The sequence below is a fragment of the Octopus sinensis genome, linkage group LG3 (genome assembly GCF_006345805.1).
Source record: "Octopus sinensis linkage group LG3, ASM634580v1, whole genome shotgun sequence".
Taxonomy (NCBI): domain Eukaryota; kingdom Metazoa; phylum Mollusca; class Cephalopoda; order Octopoda; family Octopodidae; genus Octopus; species Octopus sinensis.
The window spans coordinates 144037798-144059344 of record NC_042999.1 but is presented as its reverse complement, the minus strand read 5'-3'; the positions used below and the strand labels follow the sequence as shown (position 1 = coordinate 144059344).

General features: G+C 36.4%; 1 protein-coding gene across 3 annotated transcripts in view; it reads right to left on the bottom strand.

The window, feature by feature from the left end:
* The window catches only part of LOC115209885 (glutamyl aminopeptidase), a 336415-nt gene that overhangs the window by 86764 nt on the left and 228104 nt on the right, over window positions 1–21547 (bottom strand). For all 3 annotated transcript variants that reach the window (XM_036501448.1, XM_029778468.2, XM_036501449.1), the window contains 2 exons: window positions 2836–2990; window positions 689–802 (listed from right to left, as the gene is read on the bottom strand). In XM_036501448.1, coding sequence (XP_036357341.1) covers window positions 689–802; window positions 2836–2990 — 269 coding nt within the window. The remainder of the gene's footprint in view (window positions 1–688; window positions 803–2835; window positions 2991–21547) is intronic.

The window sequence follows — 21547 nt, the reverse complement described above, 5'->3', positions numbered from 1 at the left end:
TTAGATGGGGGAAGTTAGTCGATTAAATCTACCCCAGTACTTGACTGTAAGTTATTTTAACGACTTCCAGAGACTGAAAGGTAAAGCTGACCTCAGTAGGCTTTGATCTCAGAATATAAAGAACTGTAGCAAGAACTACAAGACATTTATTAGACCATCTAGCGATTCTATAAAATTTTATTTAGTTCTAGCTCAGGCTGATTAGGCAGGTATGTCATCAAAGACTGTCTAACCGTAGTGATATTTCCCTTTTATCCGAGCTTAGTTTACCTAGGAACATATATAATATGCTATCATTTTAAACGCGGAAGGGTTTGAGCTGAAAAGATAGGGTTGCTATACATAGCGGATCGAAGGGTATCGTAGAGGCATTCCTATTCGGTTATTTTTGATTTAAGCTCAAACAAAAAAATTTTGTTGTTGGGAGCTGTCATTTAAATGTAAAACTCGTTCTATTTTATCGACCTTGTTTAAGCTCAGAAGGAAAAGAAACGTAACTAAATATACATTGCCGGACTAAATATACATGCCCGGTGCTCTAGCGTTTCTGCAATGATAGTCCTTCTGAGATCGAAATAATAACCACGTGGTTGAGAAACAAACAAAAGCAATAAATATATCAAAATAATTTAATTTCTATGTAATCCAACATTTTTTTGATATCGCGATGCTTCATGCATTTACATACCACATCCCAGTCTGGGTGTACGTGATTCATTCCGAAATACATTAGGATACTGGCAAACCCTTCGTTAAGCCAAAGATCGTCCCACCATCTCATGGTCGCCATGTTTCCAAACCACTGAAATGACAGAAAAAATGAGTAACAATAAAAAATGATAAACTGAAATTGAAAAGGAGACGGAAGAAATCGAAAGAAAAAACAGTTCGGCAATTAAATTTGAAGAAACAAGTTTGGTAATAATGTTTATTAAATCTAAGGATCACCATTCTGCTGTAACAGCATACGGTAATTTTGAAGATAAAGTGTCGATCCAAAGATCTCACATTCTATATCTACATCTACCTATCACCTAAATAAACACGTACACGTGTGCGCGTGTTCATGTTTACACTAGTCTTGTTTATTTTTCGATAAAATGCTAGGTTAATATAATGTAACCTCTTAAAAGCTTTTCGCCAACCACCATGACTGAAGTCCAATGACACCGGTAAAAGAATGAAAGAATATCTATCTATCTATCTATCTATCTATCTATCTATCTATCTATCTATCTATCTATCTATCTATCTATCTATCTATCTATCTGCCTACACACAAACACACACATACATATATTCATGTATGTGTGTGTGTATTATATATATATATATATATTAATAATCATAATAATAATATGACAACAAAAGAATGAATGAAACCTCGATATTATGGAAAATAGAGGAATTTATCTATAAATATAATATGTGACAATTAGTTGGTTGTCACAATAAAACTCAGAGTTTCGGATACCGGGGCTGAAGTCTGCTCTGGCATCTCAACAGTTATCAAGACAAAACAGTATTTATATTATATATAATGTAATATAATGTAACCTCTTAAAAGCTTTTCGCCAACCACCATGACTGAAGTCCAATGACACCGGTAAAAGAATGAAAGAATATCTATCTATCTATCTATCTATCTATCTATCTATCTATCTATCTATCTATCTATCTATCTATCTATCTATCTATCTATCTATCTATCTATCTATCTATCTATCTATCTATCTATCTATCTATCTATCTATCTATCTATCTACACACACACACACACACACACACACATATATATATATATATATGTGTGTGTGTGTGTGTGTGTGTGTGTATACATATGTGTGTACGTCTGTTAATGATTTGATACAGATGAGTGGCTTGTGTTCGAGCTACCTCGAGACCAGTCAAATCGATAGGCTTCATGTTCTTGAATTGCAAGTCGACGACTACAAGGAAACTCTTGGCTAGAGAAAAGAAATTCAGAGCGCTTATGTTCTGGGGGAAGAACGATTGTACATAGAGTTAATGTGGTGCCTAGTGAGGTGGACACAATATGGTTATAAGAGGATGAGATATGTGTGAGTTATACAGAGTTAATATGGCATGAGACCAGCCAGACCAGAAGGGTAGAGGCCACTGTAGTAGTGGTAGAAACGGATTCAGGGTGGAGACAGCACGTTAGTAGACAAGAGGTTGAGATGTGGGAGTGAGTAACTCCATTATCATCCGTCGGTTTGCAACTTTTTTTATATGGTTACAGATGTTTCAATGTGTCGCAGTGGCGTCATCTCAGATTAAGCACAGCGTTCCACTGCTGAACTCTCGTGAGTACTGAAGAAAATAAAAAATGATGGACTTTGAAATTTTTCCTGGCTCTAAAGAAAATTACCAGTTTTCGTGATGCAGGTTTTGCCATGTTGCGGATGTGGGATCGCCAGAAAGGATCATTAGTGATTACAAGACCTAACTGTTATAGTCATGACTAGAACTGGTAGGGTATGGGACTGTCTCTTTGACAAGTTCCGTTTTTGTACCTTTCTGCATTTGAAGGACAAACGATCAATATAACCTCATTTGAGAATACTTTTGAGGTCTCTCTCCATGTTTGCAACGCAGAGTTTACATGGGCCATGTTGTTGGCACTTATAAGCAGAAAGTTGGGAGGGAGTGAAGGATGGTATCTTCTGCATATGAGTAATGTTGTTGAAGGTAACATAGAGAAAAACATTATTTCATATTCCGAAGACTCCTCAGCTTTTAGCTAAGTAAAAATTTTCCAATCCAGAATCGAACGAACGATCATAGGTATATATTGGTTTTTAGACTACTCACCGTATGAGCGATTTCGTGAGCCACGATTAACGTGACCATATATTTATTCGAACTTGATGACACATCTGGATCATAAAGTAAGGCTGTTTCTCGGTAGATAACCAACCCCCAATTTTCCATTGCTCCTGCATTGAACTCAGGCACAGCCACATGATCTGTAATAGAAAGCAGGAGCAATATAAGACACAAGCAAATGTAAAAGGATAGTTGCGTGTGTATATGTGTGTGTGCACGCGCGTTAATTTTTTTATATACCTGTGTATGCATTTGCATTTGTGTGTACGTATGTGTGTATGTGTGTACATGTGCGTGTGAATGTGTGTTTGCATGTGTGTTAAAATAAAGTCATCTCAAACGCTCAGCATTGAGGGGATGACTCAGTACTAAGAGTTGAATATAATATTCTGTGAATACACACACATACACACACACATTCTCTCTTTGACTTTCTCACTCTTTCGCTTTCCCTCTCTCTCTTACACACACACACGCAAACACATACTTTCTCATTCACACACATACTCTCACAAAAACTTATAAGAATATTTGCTCAACCCGAAAAATCACTGAATACCAACCTCAAAATTATCAACTATTAAGGAGTCATTATACTTTAGGCAAAAAACTTGTCCTGGCATCAACCTAATGAAGGAGCGCCGATACAAAGTCCAAATAATCCACTATCCTTTATCAAGCAAATCGCCTATTGTATAAGTAGGTGTATTTCTAGCTATCTTCTGATAAAACCACCTTTAACAGAGTCACTCCTCTAGTGAGATATGATTTTAAAGAAAATATTACTTTCACTGAATTCACCCAAATTAATCCTATAAGGCGTTGACGTGAAAAAAAGTATATAATCGGGGCTCGGTTCACTATATTGTATCGATGTAACAACTTGTGAAATTAGACGATTTCTCACCCTAATCAATACTTCTCCCTGTCAGCTTAAATATCACAAAATGCTGGACAGAAACATTATTAAGGTTTGTTATGGGTTTACAAATATCTAATCACAACAAAAGCACTAGTGTGTGCACCTTCAAAGCGATCATGTAATTCCAGATCCCCGACAACAATCTCCTAAACAACAAATGCACCGAGAAGCTAGGGTGCAGTGCCGATATTCGCGGTGTCAACGGTACACGAAAGGCTTACTTTGAATACCTTCATAGAAAACGATTGCAGCGCGGAAGATACAGGATTAGCCATTCAGAAACACACAAAGACTATTAACTTCATTTAAACGTTTATTGCTTGCAATATTCAAAATTTTCGTCACTCGATACTATGCTCTGGTCACCAACAATGTTAAACCGACAAAGTTACACTGCAATATAACATCGTTAGTAACCAGGTAGCAGTTTCGAGCGACGAAAATTTTGTATATTATAAACAATAAATGTTTAAGTGAAGTTCAAAGTCTGTGTGTTTTGGAATAGCTAACATGTGTCTTCCACGTTGCAATCGTGTTATTTTCAACTCACAGTTTCAGCTCAAAATATTTGCCTGGCTAGTACACTTCCGCACTTCCTAGAAAGATTTGCACAAAACACCGCTTCGGAGCTGAAACGACCGTGGAGTAAGCAACCTGCTTATAAACAGGAGTACTACGAAAACTATGTATAGTGGACAAGGTACCAGATGCAATCTATGCACCACAGTAAAGTTTAAGACATTTGTCGGTGGACATCCTTAACGAAAGAGATGGAGCATTTTTTCTTGCCCCTACAAAATGGATTTCAAAATGCAAATTCTTATTATGATTCTCATCTGAAACGAGCCACAAACTCGATCCAGCTAACTTCTCCCATCTCAACTACATTCCATAATCTTAATATCTCTCCTTATTGCAAGCACTCCAAAGACACACAATTCCACAACTCCCAGGCTACATCAACCTACTAATTAGCATCAGTGCATAAAATTATATCTTTAAAGAATCGACGTACAAGTCCTACTGCCAGAGTTTTCCTACATAACATTCATGAACCCAACGCTCTCCTTCCCTACATAAGACCAAATATTTTAAGACACAATTTTCAGTCACCAGAATGTATCATTCAAACCCAATCTGCTAACTATTCAATCTAAATTTTAACGTATACACTTGTGTATACTTGCATGTGTATGTATATGTGTACAGAGGTGCTGGTGAAGTGCAGGCATGAAGAAACAGAGTGAACGTACACCGTTGCGCGCACATCTCTAGAAGAATTTTAAAAAAAAGAACGTAAGACAGTTATGAGTCATACTCGGACCCTGATCCCAACTACGACGAGAAACTTGCATACGCTACATGAATATCTCTGAAAGAATCTTACATTTAATAAACACTGATGTAGTTTTGGATTCAGTTCAATTATGCAGCTTCTTAAGCAAGTGTCTTCTATTGTAAATTGAGGACAAGCAATGCATTATGAATAAATTTTGGCACACGGAAACTGTGCGGAAGCCCGTCGTGTATGTAAGTGTATGTAAGAGTGTGTGCTTCTTTGTGTTCCTGTATACCTCGCACTAAATAACAGGCAGTGTTGGTTTATTTACGTTCCTGTAAGTTGGCAAGTGCGCAATAGAGTAAGTACAAAACTTGAAAGAATTAGTAGTATGATCGATTTGATTGGTCGAGCCATTGAAGGTGCTGCTGAATTATGGGCGCGTTCCAATAACTGAAACAAGTAAAAGAACACACACACATAAGTAGAAAGGCAGATATGTTTTTATGAATGTATATGATTTGGTTGTATCTATATAGATGTATGTTTGTATATATACAGGGGTTGGACAAAATAATGGAAACACCTTGAAATTTCACACAAATTAATTTTAATATTGAGTATGACCGCCTTTGGCAGTAATTACAGTTTGAATTTTACGAGGTATGGACTCGTACAAAGTTTGAATTTTTCCAAAGGAATTTTTGTCCATTCTTCAGCTAAAACAGTCTCCAGCTCTTGGAGCAATGATGGTGGAGGATAGCGACTCCTTGTTTTTCTAAAATGAACCATAAATGTTCAATAATACTGAGATCTGGGGACTGAGGTGGCCAGATAAGATGTTCAACTTTACTAGAATGTTCCTCGTGCCATTAAGTAACAACTTTAGCTGTATGAATTGGTATATTATCATCCTGAAAGATTGCCTTTTTCCCCCGGAAACAGTTCCGCAACCATAGGATGAATTTGATCAGATAAAATGCTTAAATAGTCTTGACTATTAATTCTGCCATGAAGGGAAACCACGGCTTTCCTAGATATAGCCCCCCCCATCACCACAGATCCTTCTGCATCTTTAACAGTTGGAAGAAGGCAGTCTGAGTCGAACGGTTCTTTTTGGCTGTCTCTACACGTATACTAGGCCAGTGGTCGGAAATAAGGTAACGGATGAGAAAATAACATTCTTCCACTGCTCTAGGGACCAATTCTGTAGGTTTTTACTCCACTCTAAACGCTTTGCAACATTTGTTTTTGAAAGTAGTGGTTTTCTGATTGCAGTTCTCTCGTGTAACCCGGCTTTGTGCAGCTCCCAGCGAACAGTGTTTGTGGAAACTGAGTTCTCGAGGTGGTCATTAAGCTCTGCAGTAATTTTGGGAGCTGTACTTTTGTGATTCTTTCTAATAATTCGCGTAAGAACCCGACAGTCCCCATCTGAAAGTTTTGGTTTTCTTCCGGAGTTTTGTTTCGACGAGGAGGTTTATCCCTCACCCTCAAAGGCTGTCATTACTTTTGAGACAGTACTTCTTGATACACCAAACATTTCAGCTGTTTTCGTTACGCTAGCGCCTGCCATATGAGCACCAACAATTTGACCTCTTTGAAAGTCCGACAGATCTGTCATTCTAATGAAATTTAATTACCTTTTTTCTGATGATATCTGAAAGGAAACTGCAATTGTAGCAAAACATATTAAGCAACACTAATAATAAATCTAAAAATTAATTAAAAAAAAGCTTTTGGCGGTTTTATAAATATTTCAAAATTATGATACTAGGTGTTGCCATTATTTTGCCCAACCCCTGTATATATATATATACATATGTACGTGAATATATGCATTTTCAGGTATGTTTACGTATTTAACATATGCATATTAATAATTATGTATATATATCTGTCTGTCTATTTGCATGTATGCATGAATTACTCAAAACTTTTTAGTATCATACATGGTCCTGAAAGTTTTAGAAGAGGGGTGACTGTAAATTCGAAGCAGCAAGCCTTCATCATACACACATGCTCTCTCTCTCCCTATATATATATATATATATATATATATATATATATATATATATATTATATATATATATATATATATATATAATATATATATATATAATATATAATATATATATATATATATAATATATATATATATATATAATTATATGTATGTATATAATTAATTTACAAAATGTGCCGAAGATTTTCTATTTTGGATATATTTGGGGTACTTAGGTCTGTTCGGGACTTAGTACTTACTTTTTCCATGGGTATGAGTAAGTATTTCACTTATATCTCACGTATTTATCGCTGAAGAGGGGAAAATTCTTATGAATTAACCCCGAAATTGGGACCCATACGGTAATAACGGATTTTTTAGAAATTTCTATCGGTTTGTTTCGAGACGCATAAATTATAATGGTTATTGACAATTTTTGTCTTTCTTTCGGCATATTTGGCATTAGAATTTTTCTTTTGCCCTTATCTTGTAAATCTATATACATAAAACTGTAGTTGTGTGAGTGTCTGTCCCCTTCGATTTAGATTCCTAACTACTCCCACATTTTGCGGTGCAGTTTAACCAAATTCGGGTATCTTATAGTCGTGATTCATATCGAGCCCGTCTGGGTATTAGCGCGCGTCTACGATGAGTCTACGATTTTAAAAATAATTTAACATCATTTTTTATTCCATTTTAATGCATATTTTTTCGTGTGTCGATGGCGGCGGAGTGGGCGTCCATGGTCACACCTGCACCTGTGTTGCTTCTCCCCCTTCTTCCCTCCCTCGTGAAGCTGTGGGGAAGGGAGTGTAAGGAAATCAACGTCGTAATGCGTTGTCAAGGAGACCAGCGTTCTTTTAGAACAACGACTTCATGGCTTGAAGACACCAAAACAGAAATGGCTAAGAAAGCCCGAATTGGCATCTATAAGGGAAGTAACTCTCTAAAAATGCTTATATAGTTATTTCCCTTACAAACCCGAGCAACGCCGGGCGATGCTGCTAGTTATTTATAAATTTAACATTTAAAGGTATTTTTTGATATGCTGGCCATTGATAAAATTTTTTTCCTGAAAAAGTTTTTATTCTACATTAGTTATATATATATATATATATATATAATATATATATATATATATATATATATATATATATATATATATATAATATATATATATATATATATATATATATGTATATATATATATATTATATATATATATATTGATATTTAGCAGAAACAATGGAGTGACCGAAGGGTCGAGAGTGTCGTACGTTTGTACGGCTATATATATAATTGTGTGTGTGTGTGAGTGTGCTTGTTTGTTTGTTTGTGTGTGTGTGTGTGTGTGTGTGTGTGTGAGAGTGAGATAAACTCTTTAAAGTTGATTATCTTTGGAGCAGAAAACCAGTTATATCTTAGTGCTAATAATGTTTGAATCAGCATAGCTATCCAAATAATCTTATAGCGGTCTTACGCAGCAATAATTGAGTAATTGGTGCAGAATAATGAGCACACATATACATGTGTAAATTTACGAGAAGTTGAAAGGGAAAAGAAATGTTCCGTAAGGCGGTAAGAAAGGTATATTAAATATTTTTAGTCTGAAAGACGAGTTAGGATTGTTTTGCAATAGCTGATTTTCAAAATATCTACATTTTCCTATTATTAACTCCTACTTAAACGCTAGTTCTAAATTTTTCGGAAGATGTAGATATGTATGTATATATGCTTGATAAATATCTAATTAGCCATTAATTAAAATACGGACCTCGGTCGAACTCAGATTAGTTATAATCACTAGTTTGATCTATCTATCTATCTATCTATCTATCTATCTATCTATCTATCTATCTATCTATCTATCTATCTATCTATATATCTATCTATCTATCTATCTATCTATCTATCTATCTATCTATCTATCTATCTATCAGTCAACCGCCCCCACTTAGAATTAACGACAGTTCCTCACTGAAAATCTTCAGGAATCCTGTCCAAATATTCAAACTAATTTGTTGAATATCTATGGCTGATAGCAAAACACTCCATGAAAATATAAGCTCTACACATATGCAAGATTACTTTGCATTTTATAGATGTACCTATCATCTCTTGCCATCAGCCATCTCTACAACTATCCATCACACTCGATCTCGCTTACCATAACCGATCTTTAATACGTCAACCCTTCATTCCCTGTCTCATATCATTCTTTACTGCGATAGGATCACTCTACACATTGGTCTCACCGCGTCTCTTTCTAAACTCCTCTCCTGTTTCCCTGTGCTAATATAGACAGCTTTGAACAAATACACCGAATGCACCCTGTGAAGAGGTTAGTGGTGATAAGAAAGTTAACGAAAGGTCAAAACCATTCCAAATGAAAAGTAGGAGCAAGACGTAGTGCCCGAACCGTTTGAGAGAGCGTTAACATCAACAGATGATTCGGAAGGCGAAAAACCCGTCCAGCATAGAAAACAGACGTAAAATTATAATGTGATGATAATATGCATGCACGCATGCACGCATGCACATATACATACACACTCATACTCATATTTATAACAGATTTTTTATCTATTTCACCCCCTCTCTCTCTTTCTCCAGTATCCCTATATACAAACACAGACACATACACATACAGACAAATATACTTCAGCTTCTCCATAAGAGAACGAATAACCGTTCATTAGAATTCAATATATTAGTAACGTCTGGTAATCTATAACACCCCCTGTGACATTTTGGGAATTCACAGATATCATCCGATCCAGACTCACATAAAGAGTAACATAAATACAGACAAAATATTGATGAATAAATAACAAAAGAACAAAAGTTACATAATTACGTTCATAAGCTTCAAGCTTTCTCACCTACAAGAACACGACATTCAGTAAAGCGCGCCAGATTATATACTTATACAGTCTTACAAGCCACGATGAATAGTCATCTATCTATCTATCTATCTATCTATCTATCTATCTATCTATCTATCTATCTATCTATCTATCTATCTATCTATCTATCTATCTATCTATCTATCTATCTATTTATTTATTTATTTATATATATATATATTTATTTATTTATGAATGTATGTAACTATATTGACACACATATGCATGTATATTCTCATATAAATACATGTTCACGTATACACACATACACCCACACATTTAAACATCCATATATGTATATATAAATGCATATACACATACGTATATATATACACACACACATGCACGCACATACATGCACGCACATACATGCACGCACATACATGCACGCACATACATGCACGCACATACATGCACGCACATACATGCACACTAATCCACGCATGCACACTAACCTAACACACACATACACAGCTATGTGTGTCTAGATGTATATATGTATGTATATATGTATGCATACATGCATGTATATTTAGGAACAGTGTATGCATATATGTGTGTGTATAAAATGGCTGCATATGATACTATATGCACATTTATGTCAGAGTATATATAAACATGTGCGTGTGCGTGTGTGCATGTGTGTATGTGTGTGTGTGTGTGTGTGTGTGTGTGTGTGTGTGTGTGTGAAAATGAGTGTTTGTGCATTTAAATGCGTTCCTGAATAAAAATACTTCATTATAGCTCGGAAGAGCGTATGAGAATACAGACTGATACTCGCTACTGGTGCCGTGTTCTCATAACTGAAAGAGATGATGAATATAATTATGCAACAGTTGTTCTTTTTTAATTCATGATTTATGTATGTATGTATGTATGTATGTATGTATGTATATATGTATGTATGTATGTATGTATGTATGTATATATATATGTTTACGCACACTACACGCACATATGCAAATATGTATATATGTAAGTATGTATGTATTGGCACATTACATAAGCATATATAATACATATACTCAAATGCCCTGTATGCATATATGTATACAGATAATTATTTACGTATATAATTACGCTGTGGATGATGAATAAGTTAATATTGTAACAATATAATTATACAGTTGATAACCTCTATAAGTGAAGTAACCAGTTAAATCTAAGTGCCAGTAATGTATGAATTAGCATAGTAATCAGCAAACTTGCGGCGGTTTTAAAGATTAGTAATTGAGTAATCAACGCAGGACAACGATCATTATGGCCAAGCCTATTAAAAATTAATTGCTTGTTATTTTTCAGTTAATGGGCATTTTATATACGATTTCACCTAGCATATCACTCGGTGGTTGTTGCTATTGTTTGATTGAAATATGTTTGCGTTGGAAATAGTGCTTTATTGGAATTAGTAAGGAGCAGGATGAAGCTTATAATTAAATAAGTGTCCTGAGTCATAATAACATCCGAGTTGATGCATAAACGTAGACCTAGGTAACTCGCTGATATCAAGTTTGCTTCTCATTATCAGCAAAGTGCTATAATCTACCTGGTACATTTGTGTTCTTGTACCTATCATTAAATTATCATTAAATCACGCTTACTATATAAATATATGGTGACGAAAAGTTTCTTCAGATGTTAGAACCTTGGGATTCTTGCAGAATACAGAATGGCAATTTCCTGCAAGTCGTCAATGCAAGTCTCAATTTCAGCGTTTTATATAAGAGTGCAACAATTATCACAAGAATAATTGTCTTCCACAATCTACTCATCTTACTTGACAAGGTGCTAATATTTCTCATTTATTTTTCTCAACAATTTCTTCCTCTCTCTCGTTAGGTCCTGATATTTGTCAATTTTTTAAATTTCAATTTCTTTGGTATCCACTCTATTGTCATATGGCATTGTAAAGTCTATGTCCTTACTTTGTTCATTTATTTTTTGTAGGTTATAATCATATCTAGTCTACCTGCTTCAGTAGTATGCCCAATCTATATGGATAAGTCCCATAAAACCCTATAATTCTTAATCTGTATTACAGAGCAACTGGTTCATGTGCATACCATTTTTCTGCTACTTTGAACTCACACACTCGGCAAATATCTCAGTGCACTCTTTTACCCACACAGTCATACCTGTGCTTATACTCTTGTACTATTTTAATACATTCACAGATGGTGAACATTTTCGTCTGCTTTCTCATAGATTCCATTTGGTTTCTGAATGTTATCAATCTTTGCCTTTATCAGATTCGTCCAAATAGAAAAGAGAAAAAAGTCGGAAAAGGAAAGAGCAAGAACAAATGCGATAGCAATATATTCTCCAGAGAAAGGAGTTTGCGAACGACATGAATGATATGCCCCTATGGCTTTGACACTATTTCGTGTTTTCTTTTATTTTATAGAGGTGTACAATGCTGATATCTTTTAAATGTTGTAGAATTAGTTCGTGATCCCACATCGTAATATATAGGGAGAGTAGTTTCCTTGTATTTTCCGTCCACTATGTTCATAGATCTCGGTAGGAATTGCGTTGGTTTTACCTTTGCCTAGTCCGGGGGTGTCAAACTCAATCGCATAGGGGGCCAAAACTCAAAGTACACTTTAGGATGCGGGCCGAACAGGATAAGCAATTCTTGAACGGACTAAAACTTTTTGAACACGAACATGTATCGAAACATGGTATGCAATTTTTTTTCCCAAAATAAATTAACTTAAATTACTTAAAATATTTTGCTCAGCATAAAAATATCTCCTGTAAAAATTATAAAAATTTTAAATAAGAACATGTTGCAAAAAAAGAAAAAGAAAAAAAAAGTGCTTTTGACGTACCCAACAAAAGAACACAATTTTCTCAACCCTGTAAGCTGCTACGCACCCACGATGACCAATGATCTACGAAGATCTGTCATTACTAATTTCAGCCATTTTCTCCAACAAAAAAACCCTCATTGCCGGGAGACTTTAATGCCACGCTGGAACAGACCATGGAACATGGCGGGTTGTCAGGAAGTAATGGAGTTGGTAACTGCAATTCCAACAGCTAACATTTTGTCAAGTTTTGCATTGTGAATCAGATCCGATAAACACCACTTTTAATCTCACTTTTAGGAAGTGCACATCTCCGATGCACACCAATTCTAAGCATTGGCATTTAATTGCATCAATTTTTCATCAGAAAGATCGGCACGATATCTGAGTTGCCAAGTCTATATATGATGCAAATTTCCGGACAGATTACCGCTTAACGAAAGGCAAGTGCAAACTCGAAATAAAGGACAGGCGACTTCAATGGAATCTGTTCTGGACCTCAACAAACTCAGGTCCAAGGATAAGCATACTGAGCTTGAAGATACACTTATCTGCTCATTAGTGACAATGGAAGATTCCGATATCTACATTGAGGACAAATGGATCAAATTCCGATACCCTCTCTATGCATCCGCACCCGAGGTATTATAGAAAACAGAACGTAAACATCAAGACTAGTTTGATGAGAATATTGAAATATCAGAATTGTTAAATAAGAAGCAATTACACGTAAATGTAGCGGCAACAAAGCGGCTACCTCAGGTGCACACTAACTATCAATTGAGTGATCCACCTATACCTGGTGAAATGCAGTATACATACATACATACATACATACACACACGCGCTTATATATATATATATATATATATATATATATATATATATATATATATATATATATATATATATATATATATACATATATATATATTACAGCTAAGTGTTAGTGTATGTGTGTATTAGTAATATAACATAATTCACAAATTATAATACACAAATGCCCAATATCATATTATGCATATAGGTGATAATTATTCATGCATATAATTGCACAGTGTAGTTGAATAACTGAATTTGCAATGGTATATCTATATAGATCACAACCTCTAGAGCTAAGACAACCAGTTAAATCTAAGTGCTAATAACATGAATTACGAGAGTAATCGCAGTAAACTAGCGGCGATTTTAAACATCAGTAATTGAGTAATTGACGCAGAATAACGAACATTATGGCCAAACCAATTAAAAATTAATTGCCTGTTATCATACATTTTATATAGTCGCTCGTCTAGAATTTTTTTTCTCTGTTGCGGTTGATTGCTTGAACTACGTCAGCGTCGGAAATATCAGTTCATTGGAATTTTAAAGAGCAGGATGGAAATTATAGTCAAATGTTCAGAGATTCGAGGTAAAGGTGACGCATAAATATAGATCTGGGTAACTCACTTATATCAAGTTTGCTCTCTTTGATGTTGATAAAATAACTAACTAGTCAAGTATCTCAATCTGCCAAGTCAGTTTTGTACCTAAGTAGTATTATCGCTATTAACAGAATCATTAGAGCGTCAGACAAAATACTTTGTGATCTTTCTTTTGGTTCAGATAAAATTCAATCGACTTCAACTTCGTCCTTCAACTCAACTGGGTCGATAGACTAACATACAATTCTTGTACTGGTGAAGGTTTAATCAACATCTCATACCCTATATTTCTGGTTTTATGAATGTTATAAATTATTAAAGGGGAATGGATTGACAGAATCGTTAAAGTGGAGGATAACATTTCTTGCTATATTTAGTTACACACTTTTATATATTGAGTTAGAACCTTGCCGAGATCAACTTTACCCTTCACCCCTCCAGGTTCAATAAAATAAAGTATGATTCAAATATTCGAATCACTCACTACATTGGTGGTCTTTTGTTTATCTTCTTCTTCTTCTTCTTCTTCTTCTTCTTCTTCTTCTTCTTCTTCTTCTTCTTCTTCTTCTTCTTCTTCTTCTTCTTCTTCTTCTTCTTCTTCTTCTTCTTCTTCTTCTTCTTCTTCTTCTTCTTCTTCTTCTTCTTCTTCTTCTTCTTCTTCTTCTTCTTCTTCTTGAGTGAGAGATCAGTGCATGTCATCAAAGTGACACTGGGTAAAATATACGAAGCCCAGTATAGCCATCATGACTACCTGTCTGATAAAGGTACATCAAGCACATGCATCACAACCATGTGCGCGACATATCAAGATAAACACCGCATGACCTTCCTAGTGGGGCCCAGATAGAATTTTCTTCTGGCCGAGTAGCCCATCCTACATAAAAGGACCTTGAATAAGGGTTATTTAAGGATGATGAATGAAACAACCATGTTTAACCCCAAAGACTTCCTCTCAACACATAGCTATGATGCTGCGCCACTACTTAAGCTCCAAATTCTTCCTTTATCAAATTATAAGGGATTGTGTTTTTTTGTTTTTCTTCTTGTTTCTTTACGATCCTGGAATCAAACCGGCATGCTGGGTCGATTAGTAAGCAACTTCGCTTTATCTAATCTATCATTGTTATGTCCGGTTAATTACTTTCTAACTTCTTGTCCTTTTGAATGGGAAAGTCCAAAAAAATCTTACATTTATTATTATTATTATTATTATTGCCTTTGCACAGCTTCTAACGCTGGAGATGTACTACGGCGTCAGCTGTTCACTAGCAGTGAACTAAGGCAACACCTCTTATTTTTCGAGCACCTTCCCTTGTCTAATATTGCACCCTTATTTATGTCAAAGTCCATGCCTATATCTTTGCTAGAGTCTTGCCGCCAGTATTAAGTAATCTATCGCTTTTTCATTCTTACTAAAAAGCTTCAGATCATCCATGTAGAGCAAATGATTACTTTTTCTATTACTATTTCTGAACTGATACCCTGCTGTTGCCTTCCTAAATGCTAAACTGAGGGAGAACAAACATAAGACAAATATCAAAGGGGATAACGAGCCTCCTTGGAAAATTCCTCTTTTGGTATCAACTTTCCCTAACAGCGTGTTACCCGAGTAGAGATCTAAAACTAATTGATTCTCTTATGTTATCTGCTATACTAAATATACTCAAACGTTCACTTATCCGTGAGTGTCGGATTATGTCATAAGTTTTCTTATGATCTATCCATGCTATTGCTAGATTTTTCTTTCTAGCTTTTACTTCATTTAGAACTCCTCTAGCCTTCTTCCTGCAACCCCTCTGTTCTTCTGACAGCAAACTTTTCAAGGTACTAGTAAATGCTTTCTGAAAGCATTCCTGTTAACAGCTTTCACAATAATTGTAAGCAAGTGATTGGTCTATAGTTACTAGCTGTAGTATCATTGCTTTATTCTTTCATAATGAGTATTGCTCTCCCTCTAGTCATCCAATCTGGAATTATTTCTCCACTAAAGTAATCCCGAATTTGTTCCCTCAGCCTCTCATGCAAATTACTAAATTTCTTTAACAGTACCCTTGAACTAAATCTAGTCCTGAGCCCTTCCAATTCGGCGTTATTCCTAACACTTTACTCATTAATGCTCTAGTAAATCATAAATCTGGCTACTTCTCACTCATTGCCCCTTCCCTTACTTTCTTTAACCATACTTCATCTCCATTATAACTCCAGAACTTTCTAGCATCTATTGCCTTAGGTTTCTCATCTTCAGTACTTTTTTCCCCAATTTATTTGGTTATAAGATCTCATCTGGTCTGTCTCAAATAATCTATTCTGTTGATACTGATCTATTCTTTTCTGATATCTGGAGAACTTGCATGCTACTGCTATGACGCGCTGTTTCAACTCTTCCATGACTGTCCCAAATCCTTTCTCTTTGACTAAGTATCTTTTCTCGAGAAGATTTAAATCTTGTATTTCCTAACTTGTTCAGTTTCCAGGCTTCTATTCTACTCAGATCCTGTCTTAAAGTCTTCACGTTATTTTGTAATTCCCTTTTCCAAATTCCCTCTAATCTAATTTTCCTTGTGGAATATCTAATCTTTTAGTAACTATATCTCCTCCTACATAGATCAGTAAGTTAGTGTCTCCTATATTTTTAGTATTCATTCTACTGATAACATAATCTACTTTCCTAGTCATATCTAGCAGCTTCCTTATGTCAGTACCTTTTAATGCTGGTAATCTTTTTCTTCTTTATTCATCGCTTCCTGTAACTCATCTAAAATCTTCTGATCTTCCTCACTTAAATCACTAAAATCACTGGTGCCAGTTGCCCCTTCCTTATTGATAGTGTCATTATTATTCCCTCCAGGTTCGTGTTTGGTTTGAACTCTTATGTGGTTGTTCGTCTTTCCTACTTCCTGGTCTTTCTTCCACCTCCAATTCTGTCATACATTTTCTTCTAATAGCTTTTGCTTGATATACTAGTCTCTTCTCAGTCACATTAAACATACCATTCTCTATCCAAAGTGTTAACATCCGCTTTCTACAGCATCTTTTCTTTCTGAATGGTGAGCGTGAGTGGGCTCCGTTTTTGAGGCTCGTCTTTCCACAGCTCGTCTCCTTGACGGAGCTACAGTCCTAGGTGAAAAAAAAACCGAGACTGGGCGCTTGGCACCTAGAATGCCGTCAGGCGCTCACAACCCATTACCAGTCGGACAATGGGATCGGTAGATGTTTCGCTTCAGAGGATTAGTGGCGGGCTAGTGATTAGTGGCCTGGTAGTGCTACCGGAAGGGGGGCTGCTGGTTTGAGACAAGCTCTAGAGGTACGGATGTGCTGTCAGACGGACTTGTCCGAGGTGTGCGCAGAGTGAAGAAACCGTTCTGCACGCCTTCGTTCAGTGTCCGGGCATTGCTGACATGTGGAGTTCTGTTGAACAACTGCTGTCACGTGTGGGACGGATCCGTCTGTCGGCCTAGTCTGTAACTGATGATTGCACCGCCGCCCTCCTTCAATCGGGCAGGCAAGGCAGTTTTCCTTTGCCTGGTGGCTGTAGTGAAAGAGGTTGTTTGGTCGACATGGTTGAAAGGCATTGGGGCAGATACATTACTCTTTGGTAGAGTTCTCATCGACTTTTTTAAAGTTTCACTTGAAAAGAAAATTGAGAGTGGGGAGGGAAGTGCTGTCTTCAAGTAAATTTATCGAAAATTGGGTGAAAGTAGCGAAAATGGCAAGAGTTGATGGTACCTCTGTAAGTTTAGACTTGTGAGTCTGAGAGAAGGAATTGGAGAGGGCGCTTGCTCATGGGGTTTCAGGGAGATCTCGGACAGTGGGGTTCCTCGATTATCCATAGAGGCGTTCCTGTATCAGGAGGGCCACGTCTCTATCATCCTCCTGCCCCACATTTTTTGTATCTTTGTATGCTATGCATTTGTCTCTTCTTTTCTAGTGTATACCGTGTATACTTTCTTTTTTTTTATCATTTCATTATTATATGTAAACCCCAACACTTTATGTCTATCACTGTATTGTCCCCTCTTCCTCGCCCTTGTAGCAAATAAATGAAATCATCATCATTATTATTATCTTATTTTTTTCTTTTAATCTGCATGTTTGTTATAGTTACTTGCCGGAAAACACCCAGTGTCCTGGGACGAGTGAAGTATAAAAGATGTTACAGTATGACTGAAAGCTTGGGGAGGGGAAGTAGCGAAATATCTTCATGTAATACAACACAGACATTTAGATGGATAGAGGTTTTCTAAGGATGTGGGCAGTACTTGTCAGTACAATCTTTTGGATTTCTCTGAGACATGGTTCTCCTGGGATATTATCTAGATGTTTCTGACATCCCTTTTTTTATCATACCTAGGACACCTACAATAACAGAAACAGTTCTCGTTTTAAGATGCCTCATCTTTTGTATTTCAATTTCCGGGTGCTTATATTTACTTAGTTTGTCAAATTCATTGACGGAAACACATCTATAGGTCTAAAAGTATTTTCTTCTCCGTCTTTAATAATTATGTCTGGTCGAATAGCCTGGGTCGTTCAGTTAGTGTTGACTGGAAAATTGCAGAGGATAGTGACTTTTCTACCTTCAACAACTGGCTCAGGTTGATGTTCATACCAGTAGGCAGGAGTGCTGATTTTGTAGTGTTTACATATTTTCCAATGTAAATACTGCCTTAACCTATTCTGGAGATTTTTATATTCGTTAGGTGTCAGCACAAGACATCTCGAGATGAGATGGTCTATTGTTTCATAAAATGTGTCGCAGAATCTACATTTAGGGTTAGAACCGTTTTGAAGAACGTTAGCCTGGTAGCTTTTTCTGAGCAAGCTGTGGTCTTGTGCCGCCAATATGAAACCTTCAGTCTCTGCTTTCAGTCCTGAACTTCTCGGCCACTGATGGGTTGTCGCTTGGTCTACATCAGTATTTCGACATCGATGTATATATGTCCATGCGGAAGCGTCTGACTCAACCGCTTCTCAATTTGTTTCTGCCCGTTCTTTTTGCAGTCTGCTTGATCCATTTTGCTTGTTTTGTGGCAGTGGTTTCAGGTTCTACAAATATTTCAGGATTAATGCCAAGTTCCCTTGCGAATTTGCAAGCTTCCTTGACAATAGAATGTGATTTTTTACTCCTTTCGTGTTTGCACACTAGTCGTAGTGTCCTATCTTCTGTACTAGATAAGTACCTGTTCATTGCTATTGCGGTGGTCTTATAGCACGGTTCTATCTGCATCATTCCTCTTTCCCATTATTTTTAGGTATATACAGCTGATCACAATCTGTTTTTGGGTGGTGCATGTTCTAAGAAGTTAAAAGTTTTCTTGTCTTCCTGTCCAGGCTGGCTTCGATGCGATTTTTAGATTTGAGTTCAGTTTTTAGTATGAGTCTTATTCTCTTGTAATATTTCTTTCTTATTTTTTCTTTCATGGTAGAATGTTATATACCATATCCTTCGTTGATCCACAGGTATTTCTAATTTTTTGTGGGTCGAGTTCCTTGATGGTAGTGTCGGTATCTAATTTAAGAGAAGCTGTTTGCCTGCACTTTCCTCTTACAATGCAAAAGTTGCTTTAGCACAATTTCAAAGGCCAAAATCCATCCCGATGTCATTACTGAATTCTATAACAGCTGTTAGCAGCCCTGCCCATCCTCCTCCTCCTCCTCCTCTTCCTCCTACTACCCTTCTCTTCTTCTTCTTCTTTTTCTTCTTCTTCTTCTTTATCACAGATTTTGCAGGAGCTCCCGGGGTCTTGCATGAGTAGCGGGCTTACTACCTGCACCCTACGGTACCATGCTATTCATTCTCTTCAGCTATCTAATACTTTCCTGAGCTGACAGAAACGTTACAACGTCGGGCCAACTGCTTAGCGGTATTTCATGTCTTTACGTTTTGAGTTCAAATTCCGCCGAGGTCTACTTTGCCTTTCATCCTTTCAGGGTCAATAAATTGAGTACCAGTTACGTACAGGGATCGATCTAATCGACTGTCCCCCTCCCCCAAAATTTCGAGCCTTGTGCCTAGAGTAGAAAAGATTATTATTATTATTATTATTATTGTTGTTGTTGTTGTTGTTGTTGTTGTTGTTGTTGTTGTTGTTGTTGTTATTATTATATTATTATTATTATTGTTGTTGTGTTGTTGTTGTTGTTGTTGTTGTTGTTGTTGTTGTTGTTGTTGTTGTTGTTATTATTATTATTATTATTTAGTCGTCTTATTTTTATCACGTGCTTTCACTACGCTACCGAGCCTAATGTGCCTACTATGATAGGAATTGTTTCTGTTTCTAGACTCTACACTCAAGCTGCCTCTATTTCCACATCTTTGTATTTTAAAAGTTTCTCTGTTTCTTGTAGAGGGACTTTGTCATCTGTCAGTATTAATATATGGATTTGAAAGCACTTTTTTCTTGGTGATCTCTGACAACTACCTCAGGCCTATTGGCCTTAATTTCTCTATCTGTGTGTATTGGCACATCCCAGTATGGTTGCTTTCTCGTTCCCTGTGACCTTTTCTGGGGTGTGCCTAATACATCTATTCTCTGTTGTCATTCCATAGTGTTGGTATAGCTTCCAGTGTATATGGGTCCCAACTTTGTCATGTCTGTGAATATATTCCTTCTTAGCCAGGACTGGGCAGCTAGAGAAAACATGATTTATTGTTTCTTTTCTATCACCACATATTCTACAGTTGTATTTCTTTGCATTACGTGTTTTTGATGCTTTCTGGTGGGAAGGCTTTGATCTGTGCTGTAACTAAAAATCCTTCAGTCTCTGCTTTGAGTTCTGGGCTTCTCAGCCATTGTTGGAATTTTGCTTTGTCTATTTTCTTTTGTGTTTAATTTAACTATAAAGGGGCTTTTCTTGCCATAGTTTTATCACAATCCGTTGCTGTTCCAGTTTTAGTTTGGATTTCAGTTGTTTTACAGCTTACGTTGTTTCTTCTTTCTCTTTATAGTTGTTAAGTATTATGACTTTTTTTTTCGTATTTGTCAGCTTCCATAAAGACTGAAAACAGTTTCTTTTTTGTTCGTGTTTTGTGGCTATTTGTATTAGTATTCCTTGCTTCTCAACTAGGTATTTCTGTAGTCCTATGGTGGTTATTTTGTAATAGTTTTCTAGCTGTATAAGGCCTCTACCACCTTCCATACGAGTCAAGGAGGCGAACCGTTTATAACAGTTCTACAGGGCACTCTGTTTCGATTTCCTTTATATTCCCCTTGATGCCTTCCGATACTGTCTCCAAGGACCCAACAATAATTGGCACTATCTTCACGTTCTTCATTTTCCATAGCTGGGCTATTTCATACTTAAAAGGGTTGTATTTATCTATCTTTTCTTACGCCTCTCGTGGCATTCAAAG